Consider the following 19,067-nt stretch of genomic DNA (forward strand, 5'->3'; position numbering starts at 1 on the left):
TTGACTTTTTGACTTTTTGACTTTTTGACTTTTTGACTTTTTGACTTTTTGACTTTTTGACTTTTTGACTTTTTGACTTTTTGACTTTTTGACTTTTTGACTTTTTGACTTTTTGACTTTTTGACTTTTTGACTTTTTGACTTTTTGACTTTTTGACTTTTTGACTTTTTGACATTTTTACTTGTTTAGTTTTTGACTTTCTGAAATTTATGTCATTTTTGATTTCTGATTCTCGTTCAGTTTTGTCAATTTTTGTCTTTCATAACCAATTTTTTTCTCCTGTTAGGCTAGAGAGTTCCTTTGAATGAATTGAGAAGTATTCAGTACTCGCTACTTCGAACGTATCGATGTCATTAGAAAATGATACGTTCTAAAATAGCAGATCAACGCCCCAAAATCAACGATTCGAAAGTTTAGAGTTTAGGCCGCACAGGCCAAGAAGTCGAAGGTCACCCAAGGGGCGGGCGCCTCCAATTTTGGTGCCATGTCGTGACCCATCAACACCACCATCAGCACCCGTTAACCTAATTTGAGGTGGTGGTGGCTTGAAATAAATCGATCAACCAAGACAGCAACTCAGTGGCCGGATCGGAAACACGATCACTCAACAATGAAATCACCTTTCCTTCACCTTGGTCGGGGGCCAATCATACGGCCCACTGGTTTTGAGCTGTTTTTTTTGTGCGAGTTTCTCGGGCTCAAAGTAGCAATAATCGATGAGATTTGTACCTCTGGAAGTGGGTGAGTCTGACGATGGGTTGGGTACCTTAAGGGGTTTGGCTTCAAACTGAAGACCACACACACAATTCCACAATTTGATGGGGTTTTAAATTTTCTCGTACCCCGCTCGATGATGAGCACGTGCCTGCCAGACCCCAGGAGCATTGTATTTAATGATGTAAAAACTGAAAAATAAAATCTGGCTACAAGACGAGAGATATTTTTTTATTGCACCCAGGCAACGCGCGTAAAATTGCTTTTCTTTTATTGACACGAGTCTTCATCCTATGTTGTTGTAACTTTAACATAAGCTACATGCTTAAAATTGGCCTACAGAAAAGATGGAAAATTAAACCGGTCAGTTGAACGTCGACAAACCTAAGCACGCGCGCGAACTCAGCTGATTCATTCAAACAAACTCGAACTTACATTGGTCGTCATCAACTGCCGGCATTTTGGCCCCATGTTCAAGTGATTAGGCGTGTGCTCCTGATTAGATCTGGTGGAAAAAGGCAAGCACACACGTGGTCTAAATTGCGAGATGTCAGGAAATGTTCTGCCAGCTTGTTAGTTTATTAATGAACAACATTCTCAATAGTTTTTTAAATGTCGTCTGAAATTATGATTTATCCTTTTTTTCGCAATTGCGACACGTTCCTGAATTCCCGTAATCTGTATACAAAAGTTTAAAGGTTGAAGGCAGAGTTGCAAGATTTCAGATAATCATTTGAAATTGATACTCACCGTGATGAGTATCAATTAAGCAGCACAATGAATTTCGTTGTGATGCTCAAAGCTTTCGATGTCAAACGAAATTCGCTGAACATCACATCTAGAAGAAAATCACAAATCCAGAATCCCATTAGAGAAATCTTCAGCTATATTCCCCACTTTTTCCCCTACTATTTTTTGACGACAATTAAATTTGGAACGAATCTTTGGAATATTTGAATGTACCTATCATATAATGTGATTAGCTTTTCACACTAGCGACACGCCAAGTAGGACGACTCCAAACGCTTTGTAAGAAAAAAAATAAGAGCGCTTTTATGATTGGAGTTTATTGAAACTTTTTAATGACGAAAGTGTTAAAGCTCGTGGTACCTATGTTTTAAAAAGTGTCTATGTACACAACACACTACCTTATAAATGTTGAAAACAACACTTTAATTTTATAATATTATTTACAAATACGGCGCTTTGGTTCTAAACAATTTATAACATAATTTCATAGTCAAGACGACTTAAATAAAAAAATATAAAATCGTTGACGCTTTGTTGGTTTTCAAAATTAAAAGCAACAACATAATATGGGATTAAAAGCAACATTTCTAATCGATTTTCTGGCTATTTGAAATCAGTAAAATATGCTTAGCTAGCTAAGCATAGAATACATTAATAGAAAAATCGATATTTGTTTTCTCAAGGGCTGAAATTTTTACAAAAAAAAAAAGATCCAAACTCAGATTTTTTTAGGTTTTATTTTGTATTTTCTCGGCTGTTGACATACAAAAAAATAACATATGTATGTTGAAATGTAATCCCGAGCAGACTTTGATGCCATAATCAATAGCAAACAGTAACCAAAATGAGCTATCAATGCCAAAATGATAGCAAAATATAGTATCGCATTTTTCCCGATGGCAAAATTAGGTTTCCTAGAAGCATCAATATGTTGAAAATTTATGCCAAACCAATACCTGAATAAGCTATTGAGACCAAATTGAAAGCAATATTTGGTTTTGGTAATTTCATGACAACAAAATAAAGCATCACCAAGGTTTCAATATTTTCATCATGTAGAAAAGTGAGAGGGAAATGATATCATGATTTGGTGTTCCATTTTCTGCTTAAAGAAAAAATAACGAAACACTCAAAAATTTGTTCGAACTGAAAACAAACATACAATTTATAGTCGTTACCCGCATAGTTCTAGTTGGTCTTTGATTTTTCAGTTATACCAAAACTAGGCATCATCCAGGTATCATTATTTTTAATCTGTTATTTAAATTTCAACGAAAAAAAAATTTAACGACTTTTTATATTGTTAAAAAATTTCCTTATAGTAAACTGAGACCAAAACAAAGTTGTTGAAGGTGGTTTGGGAATGTCAACGCTTGTCCACGGATAGGGGTGTAGGTGTTTGGCTCATATCCCTGTGGACACTTCATAAATATTTTTAAATCGTGAACAATCATTATGACGTTTTGGTTTTAATCTTAGTATTGATTGAATTCTAATAAAAAAAATGTAAGAAATTGTTATCTGAATTGTGAAGTCGAGATAAATGTTCGGGATTAAAGTTCTCCAATTTCACATAAATATGTCAGCTAGAGCCCTTTATTATCGATTTTTAATCTCTAGCAGACTGGAGTTGCTTTTCCACGTTATCTGGTTTAAATTCAAACCACCTTAGCTCAGATTTTGATACTCTGAATTTTGTTGAAGATAATTCGTAAACGAGGTATGACTGACAAGTCATGCAACTCAGGAAAAAAGTGCCTTCCTCCATTGAATAACCTTTAAAAAGTAATTAATAACTTGTTACAAGCAATTGATAATATAATAATTATAATGTTGTATGAAAACAGACCACCTTATTCGTTATTCAAAACCAACCATTTAAAAAACAAAAAGGTCAAAGAGCAGTGTTTTCCAACTGTACAAAGTGTTAGATTAAGAAAAAAAAACAAGGTTTCCAATCTGTCCAGGTGGAAATTCGGAGAGGGATTGGGGGGGGGGGGGGGGATATTTGGCATGGGGTTTGCCAAAAGACCAAACTTGCCCAAAGAGGGTCACAGATCTTATTTTTCTGTCTAAGTGGTATCTGAACGGCCACACCGTTTGTCTGTATCAATATGAGTGCATCTACGGTAAAATACAATATTCCAATACATTCGTTTTTATAAACTGAATTAAAAAAAAAATTGTACAACAAAAAGTATTTTTGAAATCATGTAGGATTAATTTAATTCAATACATCATCGTAATAAAAACACCAAACTACATTCATCAAAAAGAACCACTAGACATATCGTTGATGTCACTGAACCAACGCTGTATACAACAGAAAACAATAATAAACTTTTTTGTTTACAAGTTTGGCCTCCAATGGCAATGTGCTGTGAAATATCCCGATAATTTATCTTTCTTGAAGCTAACTAATGGCGGTAAGTTTGTAATTCCTTTAAAAATCAGCATGGGTTTCAGTAACAGTTTCTTCTATCTCACAAAATAGTAACTCTGCAATGTGTCCGGCTTCTAATCGCGCATCAAGCAGGACCTAATTCAGTACACCGAAGGGACGCGAGTTGATCAAAGACTCCACATTCCGCGTGATTCCTTAATCCATGTAGCATAGATCACCACAAGTTCTTGGTATGGTAAATCCGTGAGTATGTGAACGGTTCCGGAAGAAGAAAATAACCAAGGAAATAAAAAATCACCCATCCATTTTTAGCTCAAAACCATTCAGGAAGTCAGAAAACTTTTTAACTATTTTTTTCCTGATGAAAAAATCTCAAGTTGGAAGTGGAAAAATTAACCGTTTTTTGGAACCTGTTCTGAGTAGGCTTACTAGTTACCTGCCTAAGATGCCATCCAAAAGCGATCCACACCAAACGAAAGCAAGAGAAGGAAAAGGATAGTAACGATGACGTTGGAATTCTCACTAGGTGACGGTTTTTGGCGCTTTTCGACTGCAACAAGATGCAGGTCTCCAGCTCTGTTCTGGAGACTATTAGAAGACATGTCGAACGTTTCCAGCTATGCGGCCAGAATAGTGCGAGCTGCTCCTTGTGAGAGGTAGGTTTTGAGTGAAAAAAATCTAAAGCATGGAAGGCGAGATAACCCCTATAAGAGGACAATTTGACCGGAAGCAAATTATTAACAAGTGAAGCATGCAAAAAAGTTAAGTTTCTTCAATATACGGTAAGATTTGAAAAATCCCATAAGCTAGCCGGAAGGGATACTACAGAAAACAGGCTTTCGCTGAAATAAACATACAAAATTACTCAATCCATGCCAAGCACTTAGTTGAAGATGGAAACCGAATTGTTTGAGAAATGACACTTAATATTTTAAACTAATAAAATAAAATAGCATGACATTTTATTGTGCAAAACGAAATCGTAAACTATATTTATAGTGACTATCCATATAAGAAAATTTACTGTAAAAAACGAAGTACCTGAGAGTGAAATTTCGGTTGTTTAAATGGGTAAAAATGCTACTTAGGGCACTGACTTTTTTTTTAAATAAAAGATATGTTGATGAATCAAACTTAAACTTGCACTACTTTTGAATCCAAGAACAGACTTTGTTACTCGACTATTCACTACAAATTATGTTTTTGTCAGTTAAATTAAATTGCGTTGCATATACACAGGCGTTTACATTATCTCATTCTGAATGTTTTTTATTCACAAACGGTTTTATCAAGGCATTTTACTTATAAAGTTTATATGTGCTGGGATCATATTCTGTTCTAAATGCAATTTTGTGTTCCCATCCCATATATGTACGAAGTCAATTTGGATCTGTTTGAGAATGTTCGAACCGTATACATAAGCGATTATAGTCAATCAGTAGCAAAAATCAAAAAAGTAACAAAAAAACTAAAACATTGCTTTCGAGCAAAATAACGAAAAAAATGGCTATCATGCTATGTTATCAAATTTTGATATCAGTTTGCTCGAACGAATGTACTAGTACAATGCCAAAAATTTGGTAACGTTTTAAACAATTCAAGATTCAATGAAAACAAGATGATACCTCTTTTACACAGCCTGCTCGGGAGAAGCAAACAAAGTATATAAGGATAATGAATCGCTGAAATTTGAATAAAAATTATGTTTGCAGACTAATTTTATGAAATTAATTACATCCCACATTAATCCATGTGATAAACGTGAAAAGCAAACTAGGGATAAGAACAATGAGTCGCTATAAATTTAATCAAATTATGTTCTTATATAAGGTGTTTGATACATTGCATAAATAAAGGCGATTTTGACAATGCTTGAATATTTATCCCACATGTATAACGGAGGCATCAGTGCATCAGTGAAAGCGATTTAAGTGCTCGAGCAAAATTTTACCAAATTCCGCTATCATGGTTTGTTAGCAAAATTTGGTATCATTTTGTACGAATAAAGGTGAAACAATGCCTCCTTATTACTCATACACGGATTGCACAGTTATGCCAAATTTTGGTTGTATTGAAAGCTCATTGACATCTCGTTAAGCCAGCATTTTCAAAGGAATTTTGAAAGCACATCGATGCTAAATTTTGAATGTAATCGAAGCCAAAAAGAGGCATCATTGTGCTCTCAAAACCCATTTTGAGGCGGTATTTAAACGAGGTATCATTAAGGTTTCAGTGAAACCTGCAGTTGGTATTATTGTGGTATCCGTATATGAAAAGTGAGACCCAAATTTTGGCATTGTACCACCTTTATTCGGGCAAAATGATACCTCATTTTACTTTCAAGGCATGATAGCATATTAAGGTATTATTTTGCCATAAAAGTCTGCTCGGGATATGATCACAGTCATCAAATTTCAGGCGGTCCCTTCTTCAGAGCATGTTGTGTACGAGTGAATGATATCTAAATTTGGAAATATTAATAAAGATCATGTATTCTAACAAATATGCATCTATACATTCAGAATTAAAACCTACTTTTTTATATCAACTAAATGAAAAATTTAATTATAGAAGCCGTGATATCAGTGACAAGCTATCCTTTGTTTCAACTTTTATTTAATTCTCTTTTCAAACGATCGTTTTTTAAACGTCCTTGGTCCTTGACATCCCTTCTCTGTGCCAAACTACTCATTGATGGTGCAATTTTCTGCAGAATTTTTGACAGTAATAGTCACTTAGAGACTGTAAAGGATCCGGAACAACCGTAGAGAAAACCAATTTTCGAAACCAATCTTAACATTCCCGATTTCACAATGACCACCTCAAAATGATGTACTAGGCTGTGAATGATCAATTAACAGTCTAAACTAGCCGTTTTACTAAAATAAAACAGTTTTTTTTCCAAGGGTTTCACGAATTTCTTTTAAAGGGCATTTTTAAACGTACTTAAAAATCGTTAAAAAAAATCCAGCTACGATAATTAAAGAACAATTCATTTCTGATGCATGTGTCTAAAAGCTCATAAGATAATAATCAGTTATTTTAAAGCTCAAAGAAGAATCAAAAAGAGTCAACAAGAAAACAAAATGAAACAAAGAGAGTCGAAAAGAGTTAAAAAGAGTCAAAAAGAGTCAAAACGAGTCAAAAAGAGTCAAAAAGAGTCAAAAAGAGTCAAAAAGAGTCAAAAAGAGTCAAAAAGAGTCAAAAAGAGTCAAAAAGAGTCAAAAAGAGTCAAAAAGAGTCAAAAAGAGTCAAAAAGAGTCAAAAAGAGTCAAAAAGAGTCAAAAGGAGGCAAAAAGAGTCAAAAGAGTCAAATAGAGTCAAAAAGAGTCAAAAAGAGTCAAAAAGAGTCAAAAGGAGGCAAAAAGAGTCAAAAGAGTCAAATAGAGTCAAAAAGAGTCAAGAAAAGTAAAAAAAAATCACAAAGAATCAAAAACAGGTAAATAGAGCCAAAAACAGTAAAAGAATCGAAACGAGTCAAAAAGAATCAAAACGAGTCAAAAAGAGTCAAAAATAGTCGAAAAGAGTCAAAACGCGTCAAAAAAAAGTCAAAAAGAGTGTAATAGAATCAAGAAGAGTCTAATTGCATAAAAAAAATTCAAAACAAAACGAAAAAAAATCAAAAAGATTTAATAAAATAAAAAAGTGTCAAAAAGAATCAAAAAGAGTAAAAAAAAAAAAACTGTCAAAAAGAATCAAAACGAGTAAAAATGAATCGAAAATTTTATAAGAGCCAAAAAGAGGCAGAATGAGAAAGAAAAAGACAAAAAGTGTCAAAAAGAGTCGAAAACAAGTCAATAAAATGAAATGAATCAAAGAAGTCAAATAGTCAAAAAAAAGTCAAAAAGTCAAAAAGTCAAAAAGTCAAAAAGTCAAAAAGTCAAAAAGTCAAAAAGTCAAAAAGTCAAAAAGTCAAAAAGTCAAAAAGTCAAAAAGTCAAAAAGTCAAAAAGTCAAAAAGTCAAAAAGTCAAAAAGTCAAAAAGTCAAAAAGTCAAAAAGTCAAAAAGTCAAAAAGTCAAAAAGTCAAAAAGTCAAAAAGTCAAAAAGTCAAAAAGTCAAAAAGTCAAAAAGTCAAAAAGTCAAAAAGTCAAAAAGTCAAAAAGTCAAAAAGTCAAAAAGTCAAAAAGTCAAAAAGTCAAAAAGTCAAAAAGTCAAAAAGTCAAAAAGTCAAAAAGTCAAAAAGTCAAAAAGTCAAAAGGTCAAAAAGTTAAAAAGTCAAAAAGTCAAAAAGTCAAAAAGTCAAAAAGTCAAAAAGTCAAAAAGTCAAAAAGTCAAAAAGTCAAAAATGTCAAAAATGTCAAAAATGTCAAAAATGTCAAAAATGTCAAAAATGTCAAAAATGTCAAAAATGTCAAAAATGTCAAAAATGTCAAAAATGTCAAAAATGTCAAAAATGTCAAAAATGTCAAAAATGTCAAAAATGTCAAAAATGTCAAAAATGTCAAAAATGTCAAAAATGTCAAAATGTCAAAAATGTCAAAAATGTCAAAAATGTAAAAAATGTCAAAAATGTCAAAAATGTCAAAAATTTCAAAAATGTCAAAAATGTCAAAAATGTCAAAAATGTCAAAAGTTTCAAAAATGTCAAAAATGTCAAAAATGTCAAAAATTACAAAAATGTCAAAAATGACAAAAATGTCAAAATTGACATAAATGTCAAAAATGTCAAAAATGACATAAATGTCAAAAATGTCTAACACGTCTATAACGTCTAAACATAAAAAAATACATAAAAAACTTAAAAAAAAAACAGTCAAAAACGAGAATAACTCTTCAGAGAGCATTGTATCAAAATTTTGCTCGCGCATCGCGAAAATCCGAGCTACTCGCCCACAAAGGAGGCAAAATCGCTAAAAGTTGCCAAATCAACCGTTACAAATGTTATTAAAGTGTTTGGGGAACGTTTGTCGACAGCCAGGAAGTCTGGATCGGGGGAAATCGAAAACCGGAAGTCGCTGAGACGACAAAGAGAGTTGCCGGTAGTTTCAAGCGAAACCCTAACCTCTCTCTCCGAGATGCCGCAAATAAGCTGGGTGTATCGTCAACAACCGTGCATCGAGCCAAAAAACAAGCCGGACTCTAGACTTACAAGAAGGTAGTGACTCCAAATCGCAATGATAAACAAAATACGACGGCCAAAGCGCGATCCCGGAGGCTGTACACGACGATGCTGACGAAGTTTGACTGCGTGGTAATGGACGACGAAACCTACGTCAAAGCCGACTACAAGCAGCTTCGGGGACAGGAGTTTTCTACGGCAAAAAGAAGGGGAAAGGTAGCAGATATTTTCAAGCACATGAAATTGTCAAAGTTTGCGGAGAAATATCTGGTTTGGCAAGCCATCTGTACCTGTGGCTTGAAAAGCAGCGTTTTCATAGCTTCCGGGACTGTCAACCAAGAAATTTACGTGAAAGAGTGTTTGAATAAACGTCTGCTGCCTTTCCTGAAGAAACCCGGTTGTTCCGTACTGCTTTGGCTGGATTTGGCATTGCCATTACGGTAAAAAGGTCATGGAGTGGTACGCCGCCAACAACGTGCAGGTGGTTCCCAAGGACAAGAACCCTCCCAACACGCCAGAGCTTCGCCCAATTGAGAAATACTAGGCTATTGTCAAGCGGAACCTAAAAAAAGACCAAAAAACTGCTAAGGAGGAGCAGCAGTTCAAGGCAAACTGGCTCTCTGCGGCGAAAAAGGTGGACAAGGTGGCTGTACAAAATCTGATGGCAGGGGTTAAGCGTAAGGGCCGGCAATTCGGATTTGGAAAAGCGGAAGCCTAACTGAATATTTTTCCTGAATTTTATACTAATTAAATTTGAAAAAGAAATTTAATTTGATTTTTTAAATAAACGATTTCACCGATTTCCACGCGTTTTCCCTTGACCAAATTTTCACCGTATCACCCTTTAAAGGAGCCAACTCAACTCTAAAGATCAATGACTAATGGAAGTCTCACTCGAGTATGTCTCCACTAGAATATAAAAGATGGAGCTAGAGTGCTGATTTGCTGATAACTAACATGACATAAAATTTGTGTGTATCGGATAGTATCAACAAGTATGAACGCACCCAAATGATTGTGAACCTTTTGAAATGACAGCTTCTTATGGGCAGAGTCGTACCGCTTTATCTTTTTTATACACACACTTTGTCTGTTCATAAGAAATTTTTTCCCATTTCCATTTCTTTGTGTCTTCAACAAATTGATCTGTCGCAAATTTAAGTCCATCCGGACGGATGGCACACTCCCCATTTACTGTTCTCAATCTCTGTCACAGGCTCCGGACACAGGAGATTCGGCCAAATTCGCGAATCATCTGTAAACACCACATCACACCGCCAAAACTTGCCAAGGTCATGCGCACACACGTCGACGTCTGTATACATAATGTAGGTAGTAGAAACTCGAAGTCTGAGCCAGATGTTTTTCCACCATCATCCGGACGCATTCGTTCGTCGTCACCGTCGATCGAGCAAGTCGTTGATCCGCGGAACTAAAAAAAATGGCCGAGCAGAATTTCCCAATGATAGTTGTGGGAAATTTTTCTCTCGAACCCACTTGAGGACGTACTTCCTACAAATCAAAAATAAATTTTCATAAGATAGTAAAATGCATTCCTTCTTTCTTTTAAAAGAAGGGATCGTAAAGTAAAGTATTCCCTTTCAAAAAACTACCAACTTAGTCTGAGAGATACGGTAAACGTTGGATCGGGTTTTCCCATAGAGATTTTCCTCCATTCATAGGAAAACGTTGGTTCTCCTCGTGAGAATTTTCTCCGTCAGGTTCTCTTCGTTTTTCTCGGCGTTGAGATCGGGAAAATTTGCCGCTTCTGGTCGTTGCCTGCAGGAGAGTATAGATCAGTTAGTATTCGGTTGAAAATCGCACGGCTCGCACACGAAAAAATGCAACCTGAACGCGTCCTAAGCTCAAACGATCCGGAACCGTGACGTAGTCGCGTTCCTTAAAAGTGTACAAGTGTGATTTTAGTTAGTAGTAGTCCGGTGATATTTACAAAAACGATTACGAGACTGATCTAGAAGGCGTCCCTTCTTCGAGTAGTCCGGAACCCAAGGACAACTAGCATCATCTGTTGGAAACTGGTTCAATCAGGACACCCGGTCTGGAAAATGTCCAACCAAGGAGTTATTCTGCTGAACGTAAGACCTTGATTCGGCTAAATTTAATTGGTGGTTCAGAAAAAAACCAAAACCAGACCCAACGACCGATCCTGCTGTTACTGTTGCTGCAACTCTACTCCGGATGTTTGGTTTGAGTAAACAACATATCGGTTTGGTATTTTTAGCCGCCACCACCGAATCAATTACACCAAAACCAACAGCTAGCTACCCCTAATTGCTGCTGGCTTACCATCATCATTTCTATCTTTTGCTGCTTACTCGAGAGCAGACGTGCATACACATCTTTCTCTTTGGGGGCCGGAGAATTTTTTTCGAAAAAAATAACCCTTAAGAAGCAGTCTTGAAATTATAAAAGAGTAAATTCACACCAAATGTTAAAAAAAACCAAAACACTTAATTTCGCCGCCTACCGGAAAAACGTTGTGAACTAAATGTGTTTTTTTTTTTGACAACTGACACCGGCAAAAATTTCAAGGTTAAAGTAACCTGAAAAATTGCGGACGCTGCCCTTCGTGAAATACCTTTTGAGATGAAAAAAAAAACCGAAACCGTGAATCACACATCGTTTTTTTTTTTTTGGTTTTTTGTCTTCGTCGTCGTTGTGGGGGAGAGACTTTTGTGTTTTTGTGGTTAAAAATGTGTGATTGTTTTTGCTTCCGAGACGACGACGATGCTCAATCGGCTTGAAATTAGACACTCGTGCGGGTATGATTCTGAAACAAACGACGGAACGTTCGAAAGTCGTTTAAGATTCATGCTCGGATGGGTGTGCTTTTGGCTGTCACAAAATGGACACGTAAATGCGAAAAAAAAAACTTGAAACTAAAAATTCCAGTGGATGTAAACAAATCAACCAAACTTCAGTTCCAAGTTTCAAAAACACTGAAGTGACACACCGTAATAAATCCCTCGTTACGAGTCTGCTCTTTTGAATAATTTTCTTTCTTGTAACTTGCAGAAAAAAAAACACAAAATCAAAATCGAACAGTTCCTACTCTTACGTCGTCATCGTCTCATGGGTCGTTGTTTTGAAATATGAGATCTTCACCCGAAACGGTGATCGTGATCTTCAACAACCAAATCGATCGAGCCAGAGTGCGACTTCTGTGAACTGGCGCGTAGGTGAACACGCAACATTTTCGAGTGTGTATGTTTACAATGCGCACCAACAATCACACCTTTTCGAGAAGAACATGATTCAGAACAATCGATCGATCGATCTCGTAAAATCAGACATCAGACACATGAAGACACAAAAGTTCATGAACTTTCCCTCTCTCGATCAAATTTCGGCTCGCCCAAACGCCTTCTGTTTAAGTCGACATAATCCTCCTCCCAATTTTGATTTATTATCTAAACAAACCAACTTAAAGAATTATTAATTTCGGTCTCATAGGTTTTACCGATTAGAAAACAAATCCCTACGGTGACATCTTAATTCTTATTTTTATTCTAGTAGGCGAGCGTTAAAAAAAACGATAAAAACAAAGTCACGCACACCGCAAGTTTTGCCGACTCTCGGGAAGCAAAACATGTCATCATCATCATCGTTCATCGTAGCAATAACAACGAGAAGGTTGTTTTGATTTTGTTTCCGTGGAAGGCGGCAAAGGCAAAAAAAAAATGGACGACAAATTCCCTCGGGGCGATTCGCCTTTTTGCCAGCTTTGACTATTCCTACCTGTTGTCTATCAGTACTGGCGAAACGGACGGAAATCGACTTGGTCGCGCCCCAGTCGACGAAATCGAAAGTGAGACCGACTATTCATTGTCGTTGACAATACTAAAGATGTCTCTTAGCTGGTGATTAGGTTCCCAATTTGTACACCCAAAGCTTGCGAAACAAAAATTCGAGAAAAACGTGTCTGTCGATTTTCGACATTTTCGGATCGGAATCGGTACAAATTCCGATAGGGGATTCGGTCAATATTCGGCCTGATCTTCCAAACAACCAATTTATTTCATAGTGAAGGTTGTCAGTTCAAATCTGTCTTGTTTTTGTCCATTTTCTGTCCGGTTTTTGCACGTTTTTTCTGCAACAGAGTCAAATGACAAGGAACAAAATCGATCAGTTTTCATCGGTTCGGTTTTGGTTCAAATTCGGTCATTTTTTTTTTCTGGCAGGCTTAAAAATTTATCGTTTTCTGATTTGGGACAGCTTCGTTCAGTTAAACCACTGATCATGACACTTAGAACAAAAATTCAACCAATTTTTTTGGCAGGTTTTGCAGGTTCGCAATACCGACGGCAGATGGCGAACCTGTAAAATTTGACAAAAAATGCCCTGTAGGAAAAATGTACCTGTTTAGCCCGATTTTATTGCAGAAATTGCCTGTTTTTTTTTTAAGTTGGGTGGCATTTCCCAACTGGAATGGCATTTCTTGAAATCGATCGATGTGCACTCTGGAATCGACATTGCGTACTGTTGGAAAAATTATCCAGAAAACGAAATCGAGTGTCCAGTCAGTATGGTCAGTGGTTAAACGGACCAAATTCCGACCAATTTTTGTCCGATTTTCTGTCAGATCAATCAACTCTTGCAATGACAATCAAAGCAATCTATTTTTTTTGTCTCGCCCGGGCTCCCCTTAAGAATTTATTGACTACCAGAAAAGTAGGGAGGAAGGATTTCGAACGCAAAAACTATTGTTTCAAAACCTTTTTTGGTGAGTTCGTTTGAAGTAATATTTTGTAATTATTTGTTCTAGAGTCAAATGATAAATTTCAGGTTAAGACTTGCGTCCTCCGCAGCATCTCCTGTAAACCGCACGGTCGCCACAACTGTTTCTAATCGGTTCTTTGTATGTAATTTTATGTAAATTTAATGTGTAAAAAATTGAGAAATTAAAATTAAAAAAAAAATCTCAGCACTGCAACTTTTTTTCTGATAATTTCCAACAATAATCACCAGCACAAATTTAGTTCTAGGAGACAAGCCGATTATGGTTCGAAAACGAACCACTTTTTGTCTGAACTCGGACCAGTTTCGGTGGGAAAACTGACCGATTTTGGTCGGAGAACCAACCGATTTTGGTCTGGAAACGACCCCCCACTTGCAAAAACCTATCGTCGTCAGGAAAGTTCTGTCACGAGGGCACTGAATTGGTCCGAATTTAGTTCGATTTCTGGTCTGTTTTCACTCCGATTTACGGGTTTATCGGACCAAATTCCGACCGACTTTTCGATCCGAGCTACTTTAAGATCACGTTCGGTAGAATATCCGATTGATATTCAGAGCGATTGCAGTCGACATTCAATTCGATTTTATTCAAAGCTCTGAAAAGTTTTTTTTACCAAACCTTATTCAAGAGTCTGAACAGTTATTTTTATTATTCCCTAGATTTTCATGATTCGAGATGATAAATTTATTATCAATTTCAATTTTTTTCTGAAAATTTACCACGATTTTGGTCGAAGTGTTTCTTTTTTGAAAACTTGAACTCAGCGACTTTTTATTTTAAATGTAGACTTATCTTTGTTTTTTTTTTTTTAATTGTAATAATTTTTAATCGAAGCTTTTGGGGTTCCATTACTTTTGAGGTGTTTTCTGGAAATATTATCTGACTTGGTGACTTGGCTCATGATAAATTTCTCTTTTAACATTTATGTGACAATTATGATAATTTTGTCAATTTTGACAATTTTGACAGTTTTGACAATTTTGACAATTTTGACAATTTTGACAATTTTGAATATTTTGACAATTTTCACTTTTTGACATTTTTGACATTTTTGACATTTTTGACATTTTTGACATTTTTGACATTTTTGACATTTTTGACATTTTTGACATTTTTGACATTTTTGACATTTTTGACATTTTTGACATTTTTGACATTTTTGACATTTTTGACATTTTTGACATTTTTGACATTATTGACATTTTTGACATTTTTGACATTTTTGACAATTTTGACAATTTTGACAATTTTGACAATTTTGACAATTTTGACAATTTTGACAATTTTGACAATTTTGACACTTTTGACAATTTTGACAATTTTGACAATTTTGACAATTTTGACAATTTTGACAATTTTGACAATTTTGACAATTTTGACAATTTTGACAATTTTGACAATTTTGACAATTTTGACAATTTTGACAATTTTGACAATTTTGACAATTTTGACAATTTTGACAATTTTGACAATTTTGACAATTTTAACAATTTTAACAATTTTGACAATTTTTACAATTTTGACAATTTTGAAAATTTTGACAATTTCGACAATTTCGACAATTTCGACAATTTGTCAATTTTGACAATTTTGACAATTTTGACAATTTTGACAATTTTGACAATTTTGACAATTTTGACAATTTTGACAATTTTGACAATTTTGACAATTTTGACAATTTTCAACTCGATTTGATTTTTTTTTTCATTTGCATTCTCAAACCACTCGAGTTTTTTTTATTCCTTTTTCCGGCAAATTTCTCAATACTTTTTTTTCAAGCCAAGTAAGTTTTTAATTCTTTGTAAGACAAGTTTTGTCACATTATTTTTTTTTAATTGAAATTTAGTTCTTGTGAGCCTACTTGATTGAAGAATTCTACTGAATTAAAGCAATCGGAAGAAAGAGTGTCTACACTTGTCAGTGACGTAGGTGTTTTTTTTTATTTGTCAGCAAAATTCAAGGAAGAGAAAATTTTGAAATGTTTGAAACTGTGGATGGAACGCCAAATTAAGCCAGAGTGTTCACAGAACCAGATCACTGTTTTCCGGAATAGGGCGAAAAATGCTAGCAGCTGAACAATTGGAACAAAATTGTCCTTCTTGACAGGTTCGGAAAGACATCGGAATACGGATCAAAGCTAAGTTCTTTAATTTTTAAAATGATATACCGACTATACCGAAAATTTAATTCATCAATTGGATAACTTTAATACAAAATGCTTCAAAAAAGCCTCTAAGATTGAAATAGGAATTTCCTTAAGAAATATCGAGGAGCCTAGGAGGTGTAGGAAAAACCAACAAGATCACATCTTTTTTCAAAGTGGATCCTGATTTTTGGCTTTCCCTTACTAACAAAACGCCCTTCCTTATTTAAATACTTGAATATAGAATCGCAGACGTATAGACGGTTTCTATAGCTGGAACGCAGATTGTTAATCCCAAAAATTATCTTACTAACGATCCTTCCATCATCCCGCATTGACTACTAGGACGTGGCCGGCACCGTTATTGATCTTTTTTTAGAAAGAGCATCAGTTTTGTGCACTGAGAATGTGTTGCTAATCCAAGCTCCATTCTATTGGCTTCTGCGCGAAGTTGAAGAACTTGCTTTTTTATAAAAAAATCAAGTTATATTCTTTTAATTTTTTTTTACATTTTCATTAATTTTTCATTCTTTTCCATTCATTTTCATTCATTTTCATTTATTTTCATTCATTTTCATTCATTTTCGTTCATTTTCATTCATTTCCTTCCTTTTTCATTCATTTTCATTCATTTTCATTCATTTTCATTCATTTTCATTCATTTTCATTCATTTTCATTCATTTTCATTCATTTTCATTCATTTTCATTCATTTTCATTCATTTTCATTCATTTTCATTCATTTTCATTCATTTTCATTCATTTTCATTCATTTTCATTCATTTTCATTCATTTTCATTCATTTTCATTCATTTTCATTCATTTTCATTCATTTTCATACATTTTCATTCATTTTCATTCATTTTCATTCATTTTCATTCATTTTCATTCATTTTCATTCATTTTCATTCATTTTCATTCATTTTCATTCATTTTCATTCATTTTCATTCATTTTCATTCATTTTCATTCATTTTCATTCATTTTCATTCATTTTCATTCATTTTCATTCATTTTCATTCATTTTCATTCATTTTCATTCATTTTCATTCATTTTCATTCATTTTCATTCATTTTCATTCATTTTCATTCATTTTCATTCATTTTCATTCATTTTCATTCATTTTCATTCATTTTCATTCATTTTCCATTCAATTTCATTCGATTCCATTCATTTTCATTCATTTTCATTCATTTCCATTCATTTTTGATTTATTTTCATTCTTGTTCATTCATTTTCATTCATTTTCATTCATTTTCATTCATTTTCATTCATTTTCATTCATTTTCATTCATTTTCATTCATTTTCATTGATTTTCATTCATTTTCATTGGTTTTCATTCATTTTCATTAATTTTCATTGATTTTCAATCATTTTCATTCATTTTCTATCATTTTCATTCATTTTCATTAATTTCCATTCATTTTCACTCCGTTTCATTCATTTTCTATCATTTTCATTCATTTTCTATCATTCTAATTCAATTTTCACATTTTTTGTACAGTTTAATTTCCGATTTCTATTCAGAGAAGTTTTTCTTGGTTTTAAGATTATTAAACCTTGGACGCTACTGGCCGAGCAATCTAACGGGTTTTACCTGTCGCTTCCGGATGTTTCCGCCGGGGTACGTTCAAATTTCGGACCGTGATAGGAAAAGTAGTTTTTACAGAAAAGAACTCCTCGATTTATTCGTTCAAGCAAAAACACGTTTAAATTTTCCTCTTGCTGACGTTATAATGAAAATTTTATTCAAATCTGCCACTGCCTCCTATGATCAAAACTTCGTTGTCCGAAACAAAGAAGATTTCTTGCGATTTTACGTTTTTTTTAATTTTGAGGCTATTTACTTATTCTGAAGTTCACCTGATCTCGAGATTTTATTTGTGTGTTTTCACATTTTGACTTCAAGACAATTTTGAATGAATGTCTGGATAAATTTATTAATTTAAATAGTAATTCAACTCACACAAAGCTTTTTTAACACTTTTATGACCGAGTTATAATAAAAATATAGCTTTGCGATTTAGTTCAATTTAGTATTCATTTCAAACTTCCAACTTTAAGTATCCTGGTTGTTCGGAAATTTTCTGTATTTTTTTTTTTGCCTTTTTCTAATTTGAAATGGCTTATCCTTTGAGGCTTTAAGGAACCAAACTCATTCTGTATGTTTACAATCGTTCGCTTAAGTCAAGATCATCACTTATCTTTTCAGTAAACGACTTTAATCGAAACAACATTAATTTCTTCTCATTTGATGTGCGTTTTTCCAAGTATCTATTGTCGCTGTTAAAATAAAATTAATCTTTTTTACATATTCAGGCAATATTGTTCAATTTACTCTCGCGGGTTTCTTTATTTCAACATAATTACTTTTATAATTTTCAATTGTAAGGAGGTCATTCGTAACTATAGTCAATTTTCATGATAATTATTCCTAACGCTTTTTTTCCTTACTTTTCCGGCCAATATCCGTAATCGTTTTCAGTATCTACATTTTTTGTTTTTATTTTTGTCTATTTTTTCTTAATTTTTTTTTTATTTAAATTGATAACTTATAAGACATTAAAAAAAATGTTGTGACTATAAGTTATTTCAACAGTTCTACGGTAATCATTCCTCTGAAGTTTTTAAAAAAATCGGATCTGGATTACTGTTTTAAATTGATGCAACCATGTTTTGGGTGCATTAAAAAACCCTCGATAGACGCCGGATAATCTGATTACCTAACCTGACGTTTCGCAAAACCACCGGCCATCAGAAGACCGGTAACACCTCAAGGGACCGACATCGACGACGACGACGACGACGACTATGGGGATCGCTCAACCAATTCATTAAAATTGAATCCATTTCCGGTGCGGCTTGGAATGGTTTAGACTTGGACCATTGTTGTTAGACGATTCGAGAAATAAAAAGCGAATTTGGTTAGCTTCGAGAGTAGGTTAAACAGATGCGCATATGTTTATTGCTTGTTTATCCCATAATTAATTGATGATCAGTTTAATATCTTTTTGGTATATTTTTTTTCTGATTAGGAGAATTTTTGGGAAACAAGTCGTTAAAGAGGACTAATATTCTTGTCTTCGAGTGTCAAATTAATGATCTTGATTTCTCAAACTTTCACTAAATAATCAAACTTAATTTGAAGCTTTCTCAACGTTTCGACCTTTTTCGAAACCATTTTCAAGGATTTTCAGTTGAAGTTATTTTGAGATTATAATCCTGACTAACTTTGTG

The 19,067-nt window shown here is 34.2% G+C and overlaps 1 protein-coding gene across 12 annotated transcripts in view; it reads left to right on the forward strand.

Moving 5' to 3' along the window:
• LOC129756767 (supervillin) overlaps window positions 1–19,067 on the forward strand; it is a 1,054,002-nt gene that overhangs the window by 489,883 nt on the left and 545,052 nt on the right. Inside the window, exon 1 of one of the 12 annotated variants that reach the window (XM_055753761.1) lies at window positions 10,747–11,024. The exons of the other annotated variants lie outside the window; for them this stretch is intronic. Within the exon in view, the coding sequence (XP_055609736.1) occupies window positions 10,995–11,024 (30 nt within the window). The 5' untranslated portion in view covers window positions 10,747–10,994. Of the gene's footprint in view, window positions 1–10,746; window positions 11,025–19,067 lie in introns of those variants that run through there. 12 annotated transcript variants of the gene reach the window in all.

Source organism: Uranotaenia lowii, chromosome 3 (assembly GCF_029784155.1).
Source record: "Uranotaenia lowii strain MFRU-FL chromosome 3, ASM2978415v1, whole genome shotgun sequence".
NCBI lineage: Eukaryota > Metazoa > Arthropoda > Insecta > Diptera > Culicidae > Uranotaenia > Uranotaenia lowii.